Consider the following 15,000-nt stretch of genomic DNA (forward strand, 5'->3'; position numbering starts at 1 on the left):
TTTTTCGATATGCAAGTAGCGTTCATGCCCATAATACCAGATACGCGTTACAAAAAATCTACACAAGCCACGGGTGCGCACAAATATAGGCAAACAGTCCCTATCTTATGTAGATACTGATCTATGGCAAAAAAGTTCTGAAAATGATAAAAATGTACCCTCTTCAAGATTTAAAACAAAATTAAAGCACTTTTGTTGTTTAAACCAGCACTAATCGTTTACTCATAATGAAATTTAAGGATTATAGTCATCTTTGCTATCTATTTTCATAGTAATTGGTAATTCGTAGCCGTCTCATGTGAAAAGGACACGTAACATGAGTCAAGAGTTCGTTATATTTAGTTGTTCAGATTGCATGCTGATTACGCAAACAAACAAAAACAAGCAGCAAAAAATAAACGTTTCTTGCCTGACGACGTGCAACGGAGACGGGTTTTGCTTTGTATTTTTCGTGTAGGTACTTGCAGGCGTGATAGAACAGAATAGAATTTTATTTGCTTAGTTGTTCATAGTTAATGTACAATTTAAAGGGAACCTCCACTAAAACAACAAAATAACTTTAAACCACAGAACTTAATGTTTACAATTGGAATTGCTCAATCTTTTTCCGTTTGTATTCGGGAAAAATAAATTCCAAAAACGCTTATTTTGGCTTTCAAATTTCATGGGCGCCGCCATCTTGAATAATTGTGACGTAACTTGGTTGCCCTATTGTTCTGATACAAAGAGCTATTGTTCTGGAACAATAGGGCAACCAAGTTACGTCACAATTATTCAAGATGGCGGCGCCCGGGAAATTTGAAAACCAAAATAAGCGTTTTTGGAATTTATTTTTCTCGAATGCAAACGCTTTCATTGGAAAAAGATTGAGCAATTCCAATTGTAAACATTATGTTCTGTGGTTTAAAGTTATTTTGTTGTTTTAGTGGAGGTTCCCTTTAAAGTTGGAAACAAGCAAATAAAGAGATAAAAAAAAATGATAATTACAATTTTAATTAATTAAATGTTTGAGCCTAGGTGCTAAATAAACCGGTAGGTTTTCGATTTAGCCCCTTATCTGAAAGTAACCGTTACGGCTACCCAAAAGTAGGGGCCCCATAAGCCTATTAAATCCGAAAGTAACACAGGCCGTTACTTTCGGAATTCTACAGTATGACTTGCTTAGGTCGTAAAAATATCTTTGGTTTAGCTTTACTTTTTAACATATCCAATGCGGTTTTCTTTGAAATTATTATATCCAAAAACCGAACAGGCAGAAAAAAGTTCCCTGGCCTCTACTGAGAAAGAATTCAGTTTTCTGAGCACAAAGTCATTTTCGCCTTCTCGGTACCGCCCATGCAGTAACAATTTTATACCACCTTACCACACGGTTTTATTCAAGTACTCAAGAAACAAGGTTAGTGCACTGATTTATTTGTAAACTAAGTTAGGCTGTTAGCTTAATGGCTGGCATGGATTTCAAATTTTGTCACATGCATGACCCTTACCTTGTATGACTCCTTTTGGATGTTGTTAAACTGAAGCTAAGGAATCTTTGCTTTTAATGAAAAAAAAAAACTAGGATGTAGTCTTTTCCTTTGATGAGCAACAAGATGAGGATTTACGCTAAGAATTACGTCTATGGTTTACTTTGGATTTCATAATCCTCAAGCAACTTTCGTAAACATAGTTTTACGTCATAGAAAGTGCGGCGTGCGGGGTTTTTATTCACGAGCTGTTTGTGTCAAAAACCCGAACGAGCGAGGAACGAGCGAGTGAGGTTTTTTGACACAAACAACGAGTGAATAAAACCCCGTACAAAGCACTTTCTATGTCGTGAACTGTTTATTACACATAAGACGAGAATTTTCATTAAAATAGTTTTCTGAACGCAAATTAGAAACAAAAACTCACTAACAATAGAACCAAATGCAAATTTAATTTAATTCAATAACAAAGTACGATTTGCACGAGATGCAAGAGATGCACGAGTGATTGGCATGGAAACGCCTTTACGCTATCGTTGATTGGTTATACTTTCACAAGTGAAATAGCCGTACGCCATTCTGATTGGCTGTATAAGCCTTTTCCACATGTGAAAATAAAGCGTATAGATTTGTACAAATGAGCTTTATGGAATAAAATTCTCATGTTATGTGTAATAAAGTAAAGTACATATGATGAAAGTGTACACATGACCTTGAATTTAACAGAATCTGACTCCATGGAAAGTTGATTGACTAAGGCAACGAGATTTTCCTCCAGGAACACTTTGAAATGATGCAATTTGTTGGTTAAGATGTCTTTGCGGATGCGTTTGGCACGACTTGAGAGAGCTGTATTGGTCGTTGATATTTTCCAGTCGACTTCCTCTCTAGGAAGATCGACGGTGTCGCTGTAACAAAACGTATAGCTCACTGGCAAAAAACGGTTCCTTCGGATCGATTTAACTTATGAAATACAGATGGGAAGCTCGTGAATAGGCGCTTTTCTGCCTTCTTTTCTTCATTCTAAGTTAAGACTTGCCAGTTGTTTTCGTCATTTTCTTTTTCCCATGTAAGCCATGTAAATAGAACTACTCGGCTAACTCATAGATGTTGTACACAATTCAGACCCTTTGGGAATAAAACGTTTTGTTTCAGGTATTTCCATATCATTTAAATATGAATGCTACATTATCATGCAAATACAATACACAAAGAATCTTAATCTCGGGAGATTTGAATTGGGTACAACATTGAGTTAGCCGATTAGGTCTATTGTCCGCTACGTTGCTATGTAGCCGAGCATTTCTACAAGAAATTTTACGCTTCCTGTGGTTCAAGAGGCCCTTTGCTTAAAAAGTCGTTTTCTTGCAGAATCTTTAAGATACTATTTTCACAACACATAAAAGGGCACTGCGACAGTTTTAACTTGTACGACCCAAAATACACGGTGTTTAGAGATATAAACAATAGTCTAATTTTCAACGCAGCTTAGAAAAGGCTAAACACATATCACTGGGAAGCAACGTCCAATGAAAGCTAACAAAGGCAGCTTTCTTAAATTTACAAAGGGCAACATGATCATCTCCAAAGAGCTAAAAAATTCGAAAACAAAATTTATGAAAGAACCACCCAACTACTTTAAGTTGACGACTCCTCAAACGTCATATGATTTTGATAGTGTCCAAGAAGAAGATCCTTGCTGCTCAATTCTTCTTGGCACACCCAACAGCTGTGTTTTACACCGTTGTTTGCACTATTTTCTTGCGAAGTGCAGGAGCCATGGACCTCTAGGTTGTGTTCATTTGCACTTACAGAACTTTGCTGTGCCTTTTCATGTTTCCTGACACTTCTGAAGCGGAACAATTTCCTATTGACTTGCGTACTTTATAACGCTTCTGTCGCGTATAGACTCTTACATGTTTCCAGCTTCGCTACAACCTTTTCCACAATCATAGCCAGTGTGTAGTGACAGGGCTTCTCTCCTGTAATATGAACTCTTTCATGTCTCCTTAAGTTTTCACTTCGACTAAAACACCTGCCGCATTGTTCGCATTCATAAGGCTTCTCTCCAGTATGCACTCTTTCATGTTTCCTTAAATTTCCTGCCTGGCTAAAACACTTTCCACATTGTTTGCATCGGTAGGGCTTCTCTCCAGAGGTATGTATTCTTTCATGTTCCCTTAAATCTACTGCTTGGCTAAAACATTTGTCACATTGTGTGCATTGATAAGGCTTCTCTCCAGTATGCACTCTTTCATGTTTCCTTAAATTTCCTGCTCGGGTAAAACACTTTCCACATTGTTCGCATTGGTAGGGCCTCTCTCCAGTATGAATTCTTTCATGAGTCCTTAAATTTCCTGCTCGGGCAAAAAACTTCCCACATTGTTCGCATTGGTAGGGCCTCTCTCCAGTATGAATTCTTTCATGATTTCTTAAATCTCCTGCTTGGGTAAAACACTTCCCACATTGTGTGCATTGATAGGGTTTCTCTCCAGTATGCACTCTTTGATGTGTCCTTAAATTTGCACTTTGACTAAAACACTTGCCGCATTGGTTGCACTTATAGGGCTTCCCTCTAGTATGCACTCTTTCATGTGTCCTTAAAACTCCCGCTTGGGTAAAACACTTTCCACATCGTTTGCATTGGTAGGGCTTCTCTCCAGTATGCATTCTTTCATGGTCCCTTAAATTTGCACCTTGACTAAAACACTTCCCGCATTGTATGCATTGATAGGGTTTCTCTCCAGTATGCACTCTTTCATGTGTCCTTAAATTTGAACCTTGATTAAAACACTTGCCGCATTGTTTGCATTCATAAGGCTTCTCTCCACTATGCACTCTTTCATGTGACCTTAAATTCCCTGCTTGGCTAAAACACTTTCCACATAGTTTGCACTGATAGGACTTCTCTCCTGTATGCACTCTTTCATGTGCCCTTAAATTCCCTGCTTGGCTAAAACACTTTCCACATAGTTTGCAATGATAGGACTTCTCTCCTGTATGCACTCGGAAGTTCCTGTGCTTAACTGATCTTGACATCATTAACAGATTGCGATCTCACTTAGCACTAAAATACAACAGAAAAAGAAGTCATTTTCACCACCAACAATCTATTCGTGTGGCCATTGCCGGAGTCTGAGTGTGGCTGATGTCGGAGAAGTATGATTTTATCGGCGAGATGTTAGGTAAGCTAGAAATTACTTTCCAGCCCTTCCTTTTCTTCTGCGGTACGTGTGACAACCCGGGAAGTTGAGAAGTCGCTACAATCGCACTTAATCAGGCAAATAACCACACAAGAAGCGAAAAAGTCACCACGACAATAAAGGACCGCTTTTTTGTTGAGAACTTTTGCGTGTTAATATCCTTTTCAGTTTGTTATCGAGATTCCCATACAAATCCTTACAATTTTTTACCCTCCGAGTCTGGGGGCCTGTGACGGGCCGAGCCCAGCGAGGTCCATGCGCCATGAGCTAGGGCCAAATATTTTCCTGCCCGACCCGACCTAAACTCACTCAACAAGCATTTTATCGTATAGGCCTATTACACTATTTATGAGCACTCAGCAAATTAAGTTTGGACAAAATAGGCACGTGTAACAAGGTGACCGTTAAATAGAGGTAATTTACAATATAGTTAGTCGTTTGGGAAATCCAAACGGTGACCACGTCTGCTTAATAGAGGAGACCGTTTAATAGAGGTCAAATTTACAGTAAATATTGGAAGCAAATTTCGGGAAATTGATAGGTGACCACTAAACTGAGGGCCACTTAATAGAGATTTGACTGTATATCTTTTAAAAGACAACCAAGTGTATGGACATAGGAATCAAACCTGGGAATGTTCATTAACCCATCACCTCATCACTATTTTTACATTAGAAAACTTTTACTAGTCTTCACGTGAAGTGGCAAGCGCTGAATGTTTAAAAGTTGATCAGCTACCACGTTTACTACAATATACATGTATGTGGTCTGTTTACGCAAAAATTAAGGCTCTTTATACGGGTACTGTTACATGTGCCACAGCATGCCCAATGGCCTTGCACTAAGAGTCTTTGCATATATAAAAGAAATATCAGAGTCCACTATATCCTTTTTGGATGTTTCATCAAAACCTTGCATCTAAAAATAAGGTTCAAGGCCCTTAAGTGAATGCATTTAATGTCTTCTATCAGGGAAGGGGAGCAGGAGCCCCACATCACAATGACATAGAGAATCATTTTGTTGCTGTATTATACATGTACATGAAGTTGATTTTTTGCAGTATCGGTTTTGATAAAAATTTCATCTGTCTCAAGACAACAACTTTTTTGGAGAATGAGCTACCAGTATTAATATGTACTATATTGTTGGTATGTTCTTGCCATGATAGATTGTGCTCAAAATAATATTAACACCCAGTCATTTTGAAGATGATCCATACAGTGTTACTTTAATTGATTCATTTCTAATATTTACCTAGCTATTAGTGTTTGTGTTAGTAATGTAGCAGCTCACATAACCTGCTATTGTATTGATATTGTAAGCAGCTTCTATTGTTTTTAAGCCTAAGTCATTGTTTGTATGTATTGTAAAATAGTTTTTCCACTGAGGACAAGCCATTTAAGTTCCTGGCTTTTGATGTACTGATGCATACCTTTATTGCTGGACAGGATATCGAGAGATTGAAGTGATCTGCACTAATATCATGACAATTAAAGCAACTGTCTCATACATAGATACCAGAACATTTCAGGAAGCTAATGTGACCTTCAATGGGATTTGAACCCATGACCTCTGTGATGAAAGGAAAGGAAAGGAACTTTAATTAAGTGTCTAGTCGTATTAGTGCTGGACCACTAATTGGGGACACTGGAAACTGAAATTAACGAATATTAACGCAAATCAAGTCAAATGTTGGTTTTTGAGGAGAGGAAAAACCGGAGTACCCAGACAAAACCGCTCGGTGCAGAGTAGAAAACCAACAAACTCAACCCACATATGACGCCGGATATGGGAATCGAACCCGAGCCACATTGGTGGGAGGCGAGTGCTCTCACCACTGTGCCATCCCTGCACCCCAACGTTAGTTCAACGCATTGCCGCTGCTGGTGCAATTGTCCCAGCCCCAGTTCTTCAAACTATGGATACTGCTATCCACCAATCACTATCCAGTGGATAAACACAAACAAAACCAATTGAGTTATCCACTGGATAGTGATTTATCCACAGGCACCCCAAGCTAAGTGCGAGCATGGGAGACAAAAATATAAGGATTTGTATGGGAATCCTGACAAAAGGCTTAAGAAGATAATTTTATAATAAAATGGAAAATTAAAAAGCCTAACCTTATTGCCATTGTGGGTAGCTTCCTTCCTGTGTGGCTATTTTCCAGATGTGATGCGATTTGAGCCATGTTTCAATTTCTGGGTTGTCAATGGTGTAATAAAAACCCAAGGCTAGATCTACTTAATTCTCAGGAGCCACCAATTTGACTTAAATATTCGAAGAAAAAATGTTCCCACGGTCACAATTCCACATCAGACTAAACTCACAAAGATTGAACTTTTATCTCAACACACCATCAATGCAATAGCAGTCCTGCGAGCAACCTCAGGCAGTAAAATCGCATTCAATCAGGCAAATAACCACACAAGAAAGGAGAAAGTTACCATGACAATAAAGTGCGCCCTTTTTTTTAAGAACATTTTATCCAGAAACATTTGACTCAAATTGGTGGCTCCTGAGAATTAAGTCTCCAGCCTTGGTATTTTATGATAACATTGACATTGGCTCAAATGGCACCGGATCTTGAAAATAACCACACAACAAGGAAGCTAACCACAGTGGCAATAAGGTTAGGCTTTTTAATCGAGAATTTTTTCATATATTAATTATCTTCTTAAGCCTTTTGTCGGGATTCCCATACAAACCCTTATATTTTTGTCAGCCATGCTCACACTGAGCTTGGCGCGCCTGAGATTTATCCGGCAGATAGCACTATCCATCATTTGAACAATTGGGGCCTGATACATTGTAAGTGCAAGGATCACTTCAATCCTCCCTCTATAACCTATTATTTCCTTCAGGATATGGAAAAATAGACCATGCCCAGCAACCAGATAATTTCTGAATTTCGTGCCGATCTCAGTGAAATACTTGATTTATGCAATGCTAGGAGGCAGTGTGGCCCAGTGGTTAGGGCACTTGCCTTGAGATCCGGGAATCCCCGGTTCAAGACACGTTCTGGCTACTGCTTGAATTTGTTGTTGGTAGTCCCTGGTTCAACTTGTCAGCTGCTCTTGTATGCATGCATGCATGCATGTATGTATGTATGTATGTATGTATGTATGTATGTATGTATGTATGTATGTATGTATGTAATGTTTTATATGTATTTTAGACCGCTAAGAAGTTGTCGATTAAAGCCGTCAATCTGTTCAATCTATTTCTGTGAGCGCTCGGTACTCTTTGCAAATCTTGCCATATGATATACAACTCGACCTTGGGCTTTAAATTAATTTTTAACGTGTTTAACCCATATAAGTACCTGTACCACTGAAAGAATACTAAACTCTTGAAAATGAGCGCTTTGACTTAAAAACTGTTTATCATGCCGGTCATTTAGTGATTTGAAAACCATCACGGGCTGCTGGTCATTCAGATCGATTCCTGAAGAACGAGCAGCCATGATCATTTCCAAGAGACTGATCTCTCACTTAAAATGCAACAAAACAAACATTCTTACCTTCTTTAAGAGAGCTTTTACTCACAACAGATCGAAATAATTATAACCCACTTCGTTTTTTCACTTCGTTTGAATTAGGGAATGTTCATTCTGTCCAGCGGATTTGAGAGAGAAGATAGATAGGTCGTGTATGGGTAATTTTATTGTCCCAGACAATATACATGTATATTCACCACTTTCATTCAAAAATTTGGTTTTATCAACGGAGTTGATAATGTAAATTGACCGGAAACCGGTCATTTCGCCAACGAGTCGTTTCGCAAACCGTCAGTTCGCAAACGTGTTGGGTCGATTCGCAAACGTCCGATAGTCGTTTCGCAAACCTCATATATTACGCGTACTCTTCACTGTGTTCAAGGCTAAATCAATAAAAGCTTGCGTGTAAAGCGATTACATAAACAAGTGAAGATTCAGACCGAAATAAAAATTCAGACGAAAGAAAATTTTCGGAGAAAGGGGTTCGGCTTATAGCCGAGAGTCTAGATTTTATTTTTCTCAACTGCTTCTGCTTCGATTGTTGAATTCGACAAACGGTTGTTTGTGACAGTAAATTTGGTGGCATTTATTTCAATTTCTTTTCGTTTTCTCGTTCCGTTAGGATCAATTAGTATTCACGTTTTTTTCTGATTCGCTAACTGTTGAATTTGCATGGTATTTCATCCATCACAATACCTGTAACTTTCAACATGTTTCCTGAGGGAAGTGCTTTCTTGAATAGACGCTCAGGTCACTTTTATCTACCAATCACATTGCTGCGATTTGGATCCGTCCTAAAATTGAGCACTGGATTAAAAAGGGGTTTGATTTCTTGTTCATTTCATCTTCACTTAACTTCTCGGAATACTCTCCCGTCTCGTTATCGAAACATCAGTAGAAATGGAAAGCTTTTATTGTATCTTCTGTACCGAAGAAGTAACTTCACGTCAAGAAGCACTCTTATGCGATGGCTGCAACAGGTGGCAACACCGGCGTTGTCAGACAGGCATCACAAGGGACCAGTACAGGGCTGCAGTCCGATCAGGAAAGGAGGTTGTTTGGCAATGCCTGATGTGCGGTGACAATTCTATCGAGAATTGCCTTCCTATCGCTGAGAGCACAAGACTCGAGACAGATGACTTTGACATTCCGGCATCATTTGAGATATCGTCCCCACGACCATCAACTCCGAATGCCTCAACTACAGCAAATCAGGAAACAGGGAATGAAACAGGTATGACCACTTTGTTGTTTGTTATTCGAATTAGTTGAGAAAACTGATATGTGCTACGTCATTTAGTTTTTTTCTGGACGCGGGAATTTCAATCCCATTTTAGTATGTCATTGCATTGTTAGTAATTTGCCACATACATTATCAAAAGTATTCGTCATTCAGTTTTTTTTTTCACTTTTGTATGATGTATTTTAATTTGACTTGGCGTTGCGTATGTTGCCACATACATTATCAAAAGTATTCGTCAGTCAGTTTTTTTTTTCACTTTTGTATGATGCATTTTCATTTGACTTGGCGTTGCGTATGTTGCAACATACATTATCAAAAGTATTCGTCATTCAGGTTTTTTTTTCACTTTTGTATGATGAATTTTTATTTGACTTGGCGTTGCGTATTTTGCAACATACATTATCAAAAGTATTCGTCATTCAGTTTTTTTTTTCACTTTTGGGCCTGTCGTAAGCCGTTGTCGCATGCGACAAAGTCGTACCGTGTAAATCGACCCTTAGGGTTTTAGTTCACATTAATCCTACATTACAGTTTCACAGAGCGACATTTAGGTTTAAACTTTGCCAGCGTGAATAATGACGGTCTCAAATTGAGAATGTGTAAGCGTGACTGTCACGCTGGAGAATTTTGAAATGAAACACCATTAGCGCCGACAATCGTAAATCATGTCGCATGCAACAAAATCGTATCGTGTAAATCGGCCCTTAGAAGTTTGCGAAACGACTATCGGACGTTCGCGAATCGACCCAACACGTTAGCGAACTGACGGTTTGCGAAACGACTCGTTGGCGAAACGACCGACCATAAATTGACCACCGCACGCTTATTATAAGCCCATATACTAAAAATTGCCAGGAATATCCATTTGAGAATGGCATTGAATCAAAATATTATAAAATAATAGGAAACATGGATTTTCTCTTTTTCATTGCAATTTACCCAGGTTGACAAAAACTGCTAGGAACTGCTAAGAAGTCTGCAGGAGGTGTCGGCCTTTACGTGACAAGTGATATGGAATTTATTAGGAGGTATGACCTTGAACTAACTGCGGAGGGTTCGGAATCTTGTTGGATTGAAATTCTTGAAAACACAAAAGAATATTATCGTAGGTTGCATTTACCGACACCCTTTCAACAATTTGGAACATTTTCAAGAAATTTTAAAAGATTTGCTAGTAAATCCTAACAAAAAGAATATGGAGGTATATTTAATTGGCGATATGAATATTAATTACCTTAATAACAATAGCGGCGCGGTGGCCTCATGGTCAGTGTGCTCGACTCCTCGAGACTCCGGATCGAGTTGTCCGGGTTCAAGTCCTGCGCGAGGACATTGTGTTGTGTTCTTGGGAAAGACACTTTACTCTCACGGTGCCTCTCTCCACCCAGGTGCATAAATGGGTACCGGTGAATTTAATGCTGGGGTTAACCCTACGATGGACTGGCATCCAATCCAGGGGGAAGTAGAAATACTCCTAGTCTTATCTTAAACCTCAACCAAATAAACAAATTAAATTAAATTAAAACATGTTTAATATAAACGATTTAAAAGGAAGCCATGCATGCACGGATTAGATTAATAATTTAGCTGAGAAAATCGTAGTAATGACTTTTTTCTTTTTTTTGTTTATAGCTTACTGAATACATGTATGTTATGTAATGTATTGTATTATTGTATTCCGGTGTAAGAAATAATTAAAAAGAAAAAAAGTTTTAAAAGTAATCATATCACCTGTGATTGTAAGCGCATTGTATTGTAAGTAGTGCGTAAGCAATTCAATTATTAATTAACAATTATTGGATGAGGTTGAGCATGTTAGCGATAATTATCAAGGCCAAAGTTTGTGTTATTTGCCGAAGCCGAAGGCTGAGGCGGATAACACAAACTGACGCCTTGATAATTATCGCTAACATGCGAAAACCGAATTCAATAATTGTTTTATTATGCATATTCCTGAGCTGAGCTCCGCCATGACAAAACTGATCAAACTGCTGGTTAGTGTGTTAGGTGACGTCACTTCTGCATGCATAAAACTATTGTCTGTAGGTATGACGTCAATTCTACATATATAAAATCTATTGTTTGTTGGTATGACGTAAGAGAAACAGAGCAAGCAAGAATTAGCTGCGTGCTTATAGCCAATCAAAATCGAGCTGGTGACACCAATGTATAATAATTAACAATTATTGGATGAGGTTGAGCATGTTAGCGATAATTATCAAGGCGTCAGTTTGTGTTATCCGCCTCAGCCTTCGGCTTCGGCAAATAACACAAACTTTGGCCTTGATAATTATCGCTAACATGCGAAAACCGAATTCAATAATTGTTTTATTATACATATTCCTGAGCTGAGCTCCGCCATGACAAAACTGATCAAACTGCTGGTTAGTGTGTTAGGTGACGTCACTTCTGCATGCATAAAACTATTGTCTGTAGGTATGACGTCAATTCTACATATATAAAATCTATTGTTCGTAGGTATGACGTAAGAGAAACAGAGCAAGCAAGAATTAGCTGCGTGCTTATAGCCAATCAAAATCGAGCTGGTGACACCAATGTATAATAAATAGTTTTGATGGTAATATAATGGATTTTAGTAGTTGTAAATTGTGTAATTGTTGTAAATTGTGTAAGTAGATGTACCAGTGTTGTAAGTAGTGTAAATAAATAAATCATAAAAAAAATTAAATTAAAAAAAAAAAGACAAGAAATACTCCTAGTCGCTTCATGACGCAGAACAATCTGAACAACTAAATATAATGAACTCGTCATTTCATGTTACGAGTCCTTTTCACGTCAGAAGGTTACTAACAGAATTACAAGCGTTTTTTGAACTATTTGAAAGTAACCGTTACGGCTCCCCGAAAGTAGGGGCCCCATAAGCCTGTTAAATCCGAAAGTAACAGAGGCCGTTACTTTCGGAATTCTAAGGTGTGACTTGCTTAGGTCGTAAAAATATCCTTGGTTTAGCTTTCCTTGTTAACATATCCAATGCCGTTTTCTTTGAAATGATTATATCCAAAAACCAAACAGGCAGAAAAACGTTCCCTGGCCTCTACTGAGAAGGAATTCAGTTTTGTGAGCACCAAAGTCATTTTCGCCTTGTCGGTACCCCCCAGTAACAATTTTATACCCCCTTACCACACGGTATTATTCAAGTACTCAGAAAACCAGGTTAGTGTACAAATATGTTAGTAAACTAAGTTAGGCTGTTAGCTTGGCTGGCATGGATTTCAAATGTTGTCACATTAATGACCCTTACCATGTATAACTCCTTTTGGGTGTTGTTAAACTAAAGCTACGAAATCTTTGCTATAATAAAAAAAAACTAGGATATAGTATTTTCCGTTGATAAGCAACAAGATGAGGATTTACGTCTATGGTTTATTTTGGATTTCATGATCCTCAAGCAACTTTCGTAAAGTGAAGTACATATGATGGAAGTGTACACATAACCTTCAATTTAACAGAATCTGACTCCATGGAAAGTTGCTTGACTAAGGCAACGAGTTTTTCCTCCAGGAACACTTTGATATGATGCAATTTGATGGTTAAGATGTATTTGCGGATGCCTTTGGCACGACTTGAGAGAGCTGTATCGGTCGTTACATGATATTTTCCAGTCGACTCGACGGTGTCGCTGTAGCAAAACGTATAGCTCACTAGCAAATAACGGTTCCTTTGGATCGATTTAACTTATGAAATACAGATTGGAAGCTCGTGAATAGGCGCTTTTCTGCCTTCTTTTTTTCACTCTAAGTTAAGTCTAGGCAGTTGTTTTCGTCATTTTCTTTTTCCCATATAAGCCATGTAAATTGTCCGTTACGTTGCTATGTAGCCGAGCATTTCTACAAGAAATTTTACGCTTCCTGTGGTTCAAGAGGCCCTTTGCTTAAAAAGTCGTTTTCTTGCGGAATCTTTAAAATACTATTTTCACAACACATAAAATGGCACTGCCACAGTTTAAACTTGTACGACCCAAAAAACACTGTGTTTAGAGATACAAACAATAGTCTAATTTTCAACGCAGCTTAGAAGAGGCTAAACGCATATCACTGGGAAGCAACGTCCAATGAAAGCTAACAATGAGCAAATGGCAGGCTTCTTAAATTTACAAAAGGCAACATCATTATCTCCAAAGAGCTAAAAAGTTCTTAAACAAGATTTATTAAAGAGCCACTCATCTACTTTAAGTTGACGACTCCTCAAACGTCATATGATTTTGATAGTGTGCAAGAAAAAGATCCTCGATGCTCAATTCTTCCTGGCACACCCAACAGCTGTGTTTTACACCCTCGTTTGAACTATGTTCTTGCCAAGTGCAGGGTCGATGGACCTTTAGTTTGTGTTCATTCCAACTTTCCAACTGGCTTGGGTTTATAACGCTTTTGTCCAGTATTGACTCTTTTATGTTACCTGCTTTGCAAAAACATTTTCCACAAGCATAGCCAGTGTGTAGCGATAGGGCTTCTCTCCTGTGTGCACCCTTTCATGTGTCCTTAAATTTTCCATTTGACCAAAACACTTGCCGCATTGTTCGCATTGATAAGGCTTCTCTCCAGTATGCACTCTTTCATGTTTCCTTAAACTTCCTACACGGCTAAAACACTTTCCACATTGTTTGCATTGGTAGGGCTTCTCTCCAGTATGTATTCTTTCATGTTTCCTTAAATCTCCTGCTTGGCTGAAACACTTTTCACATTGTTTGCATTGGTAGGGCTTCTCTCCAGTATGTATTCTTTCATGTTTCTTTAAATCTCCTGCTTGGCTGAAACACTTGCCACATTGTTTGCATTGGTAGGGCTTCTCTCCAGTATGCATTCTTTCATGTTTCCTTAAATCTCCTGCTTGGGTAAAACACTTCCCACATTGTGTGCATTGATAGGGTTTCTCTCCAGTATGCACTCTTTCATGTGTCCTTAAATGTGCACTTTGACTAAAACACTTGCCGCATTGTTTGCATTCATAAGGCTTCTCTCCACTATGCACTCTTTCGTGTGCCCTTAAACTTCCTGCTTGGCTAAAACACTTTCCACATAGTTTGCACTGATAGGACTTCTCTCCTGTATGCACTCTTTCGTGTGTCCTTAAAGCTCCTGGTTGGGTAAAACACTTGCCGCCTTGGTTGCATTTATAGGGCCTCTCTCCAGTATAAATTTTTTCCTGTGTCCTTAAATTTCCGTCTTCGCAAAATCGCTTGCCACATTGTTTGCATTGGTAGGGTTTCTCCTTGGTATGGACTCTTCTATGTCTGTTTAAATTTCCTGTTCGACTACAGCGCTTGCCACACTGTTTGCATTCATTAGGGTTCTCTACAGTATGGACTTCTTTATCTCTCGTAAGACTTCGCTCTTCCTTCAGACAGCTTCCACTCTTTGTAAACCAAGAATCCCTGTTGAAAGTACGGCAGTTCCTGTGCTCAACTGATCTTGACATCATTAACAGATTTCGATCTCACTTAGCACTAAAATACAACAGAAAAAGAAGTCATTTTCACCACCAACAATTTATTCGTGTGGCCATTGCCGGAGTCTGAATGTGGCTGATGTCGGAGAAGTATGATTTTATCGGCGAGATGTTAGGTATAAG

At 38.6% G+C, this 15,000-nt stretch overlaps 2 protein-coding genes and 1 pseudogene across 3 annotated transcripts in view; all 3 read right to left on the reverse strand.

Annotated features, from left to right (window-relative positions):
• LOC138040709 (zinc finger protein 709 pseudogene) overlaps window positions 1–15,000 on the reverse strand; it is a 37,414-nt pseudogene that overhangs the window by 13,866 nt on the left and 8,548 nt on the right.
• LOC138043703 (zinc finger protein ZFP2-like) lies at window positions 1,740–8,282 on the reverse strand. Of its 2 annotated transcripts, XM_068890109.1 has the most exons (3): window positions 8,193–8,263; window positions 6,102–6,241; window positions 1,740–4,533 (listed from the first exon to the last, which is right to left on the reverse strand). In XM_068890109.1, the coding sequence occupies exon 3, from the start codon at window positions 4,506–4,508 to the stop codon at window positions 3,351–3,353; it is 1,158 nt and encodes a 385-aa protein (XP_068746210.1). In that variant the 5' UTR covers window positions 4,509–4,533; window positions 6,102–6,241; window positions 8,193–8,263; the 3' UTR covers window positions 1,740–3,350. The 2 variants fall into 2 exon arrangements, with proteins under 2 accessions (XP_068746210.1, XP_068746209.1); XM_068890108.1 differs by lacking the exon at window positions 6,102–6,241 and having other exon boundaries at window positions 8,193–8,282.
• The window catches only part of LOC138043704 (zinc finger protein 709-like), a 28,105-nt gene continuing 25,886 nt past the window's right edge, over window positions 12,782–15,000 (reverse strand). Inside the window, exon 2 of the mRNA XM_068890110.1 lies at window positions 12,782–14,875. Within this exon, the coding sequence (XP_068746211.1) occupies window positions 13,819–14,850 (1,032 nt within the window). The 5' untranslated portion in view covers window positions 14,851–14,875 and the 3' untranslated portion in view covers window positions 12,782–13,818. The remainder of the gene's footprint in view (window positions 14,876–15,000) is intronic.

Source organism: Montipora capricornis, chromosome 3 (assembly GCF_036669925.1).
Source record: "Montipora capricornis isolate CH-2021 chromosome 3, ASM3666992v2, whole genome shotgun sequence".
Lineage (NCBI taxonomy): Eukaryota > Metazoa > Cnidaria > Anthozoa > Scleractinia > Acroporidae > Montipora > Montipora capricornis.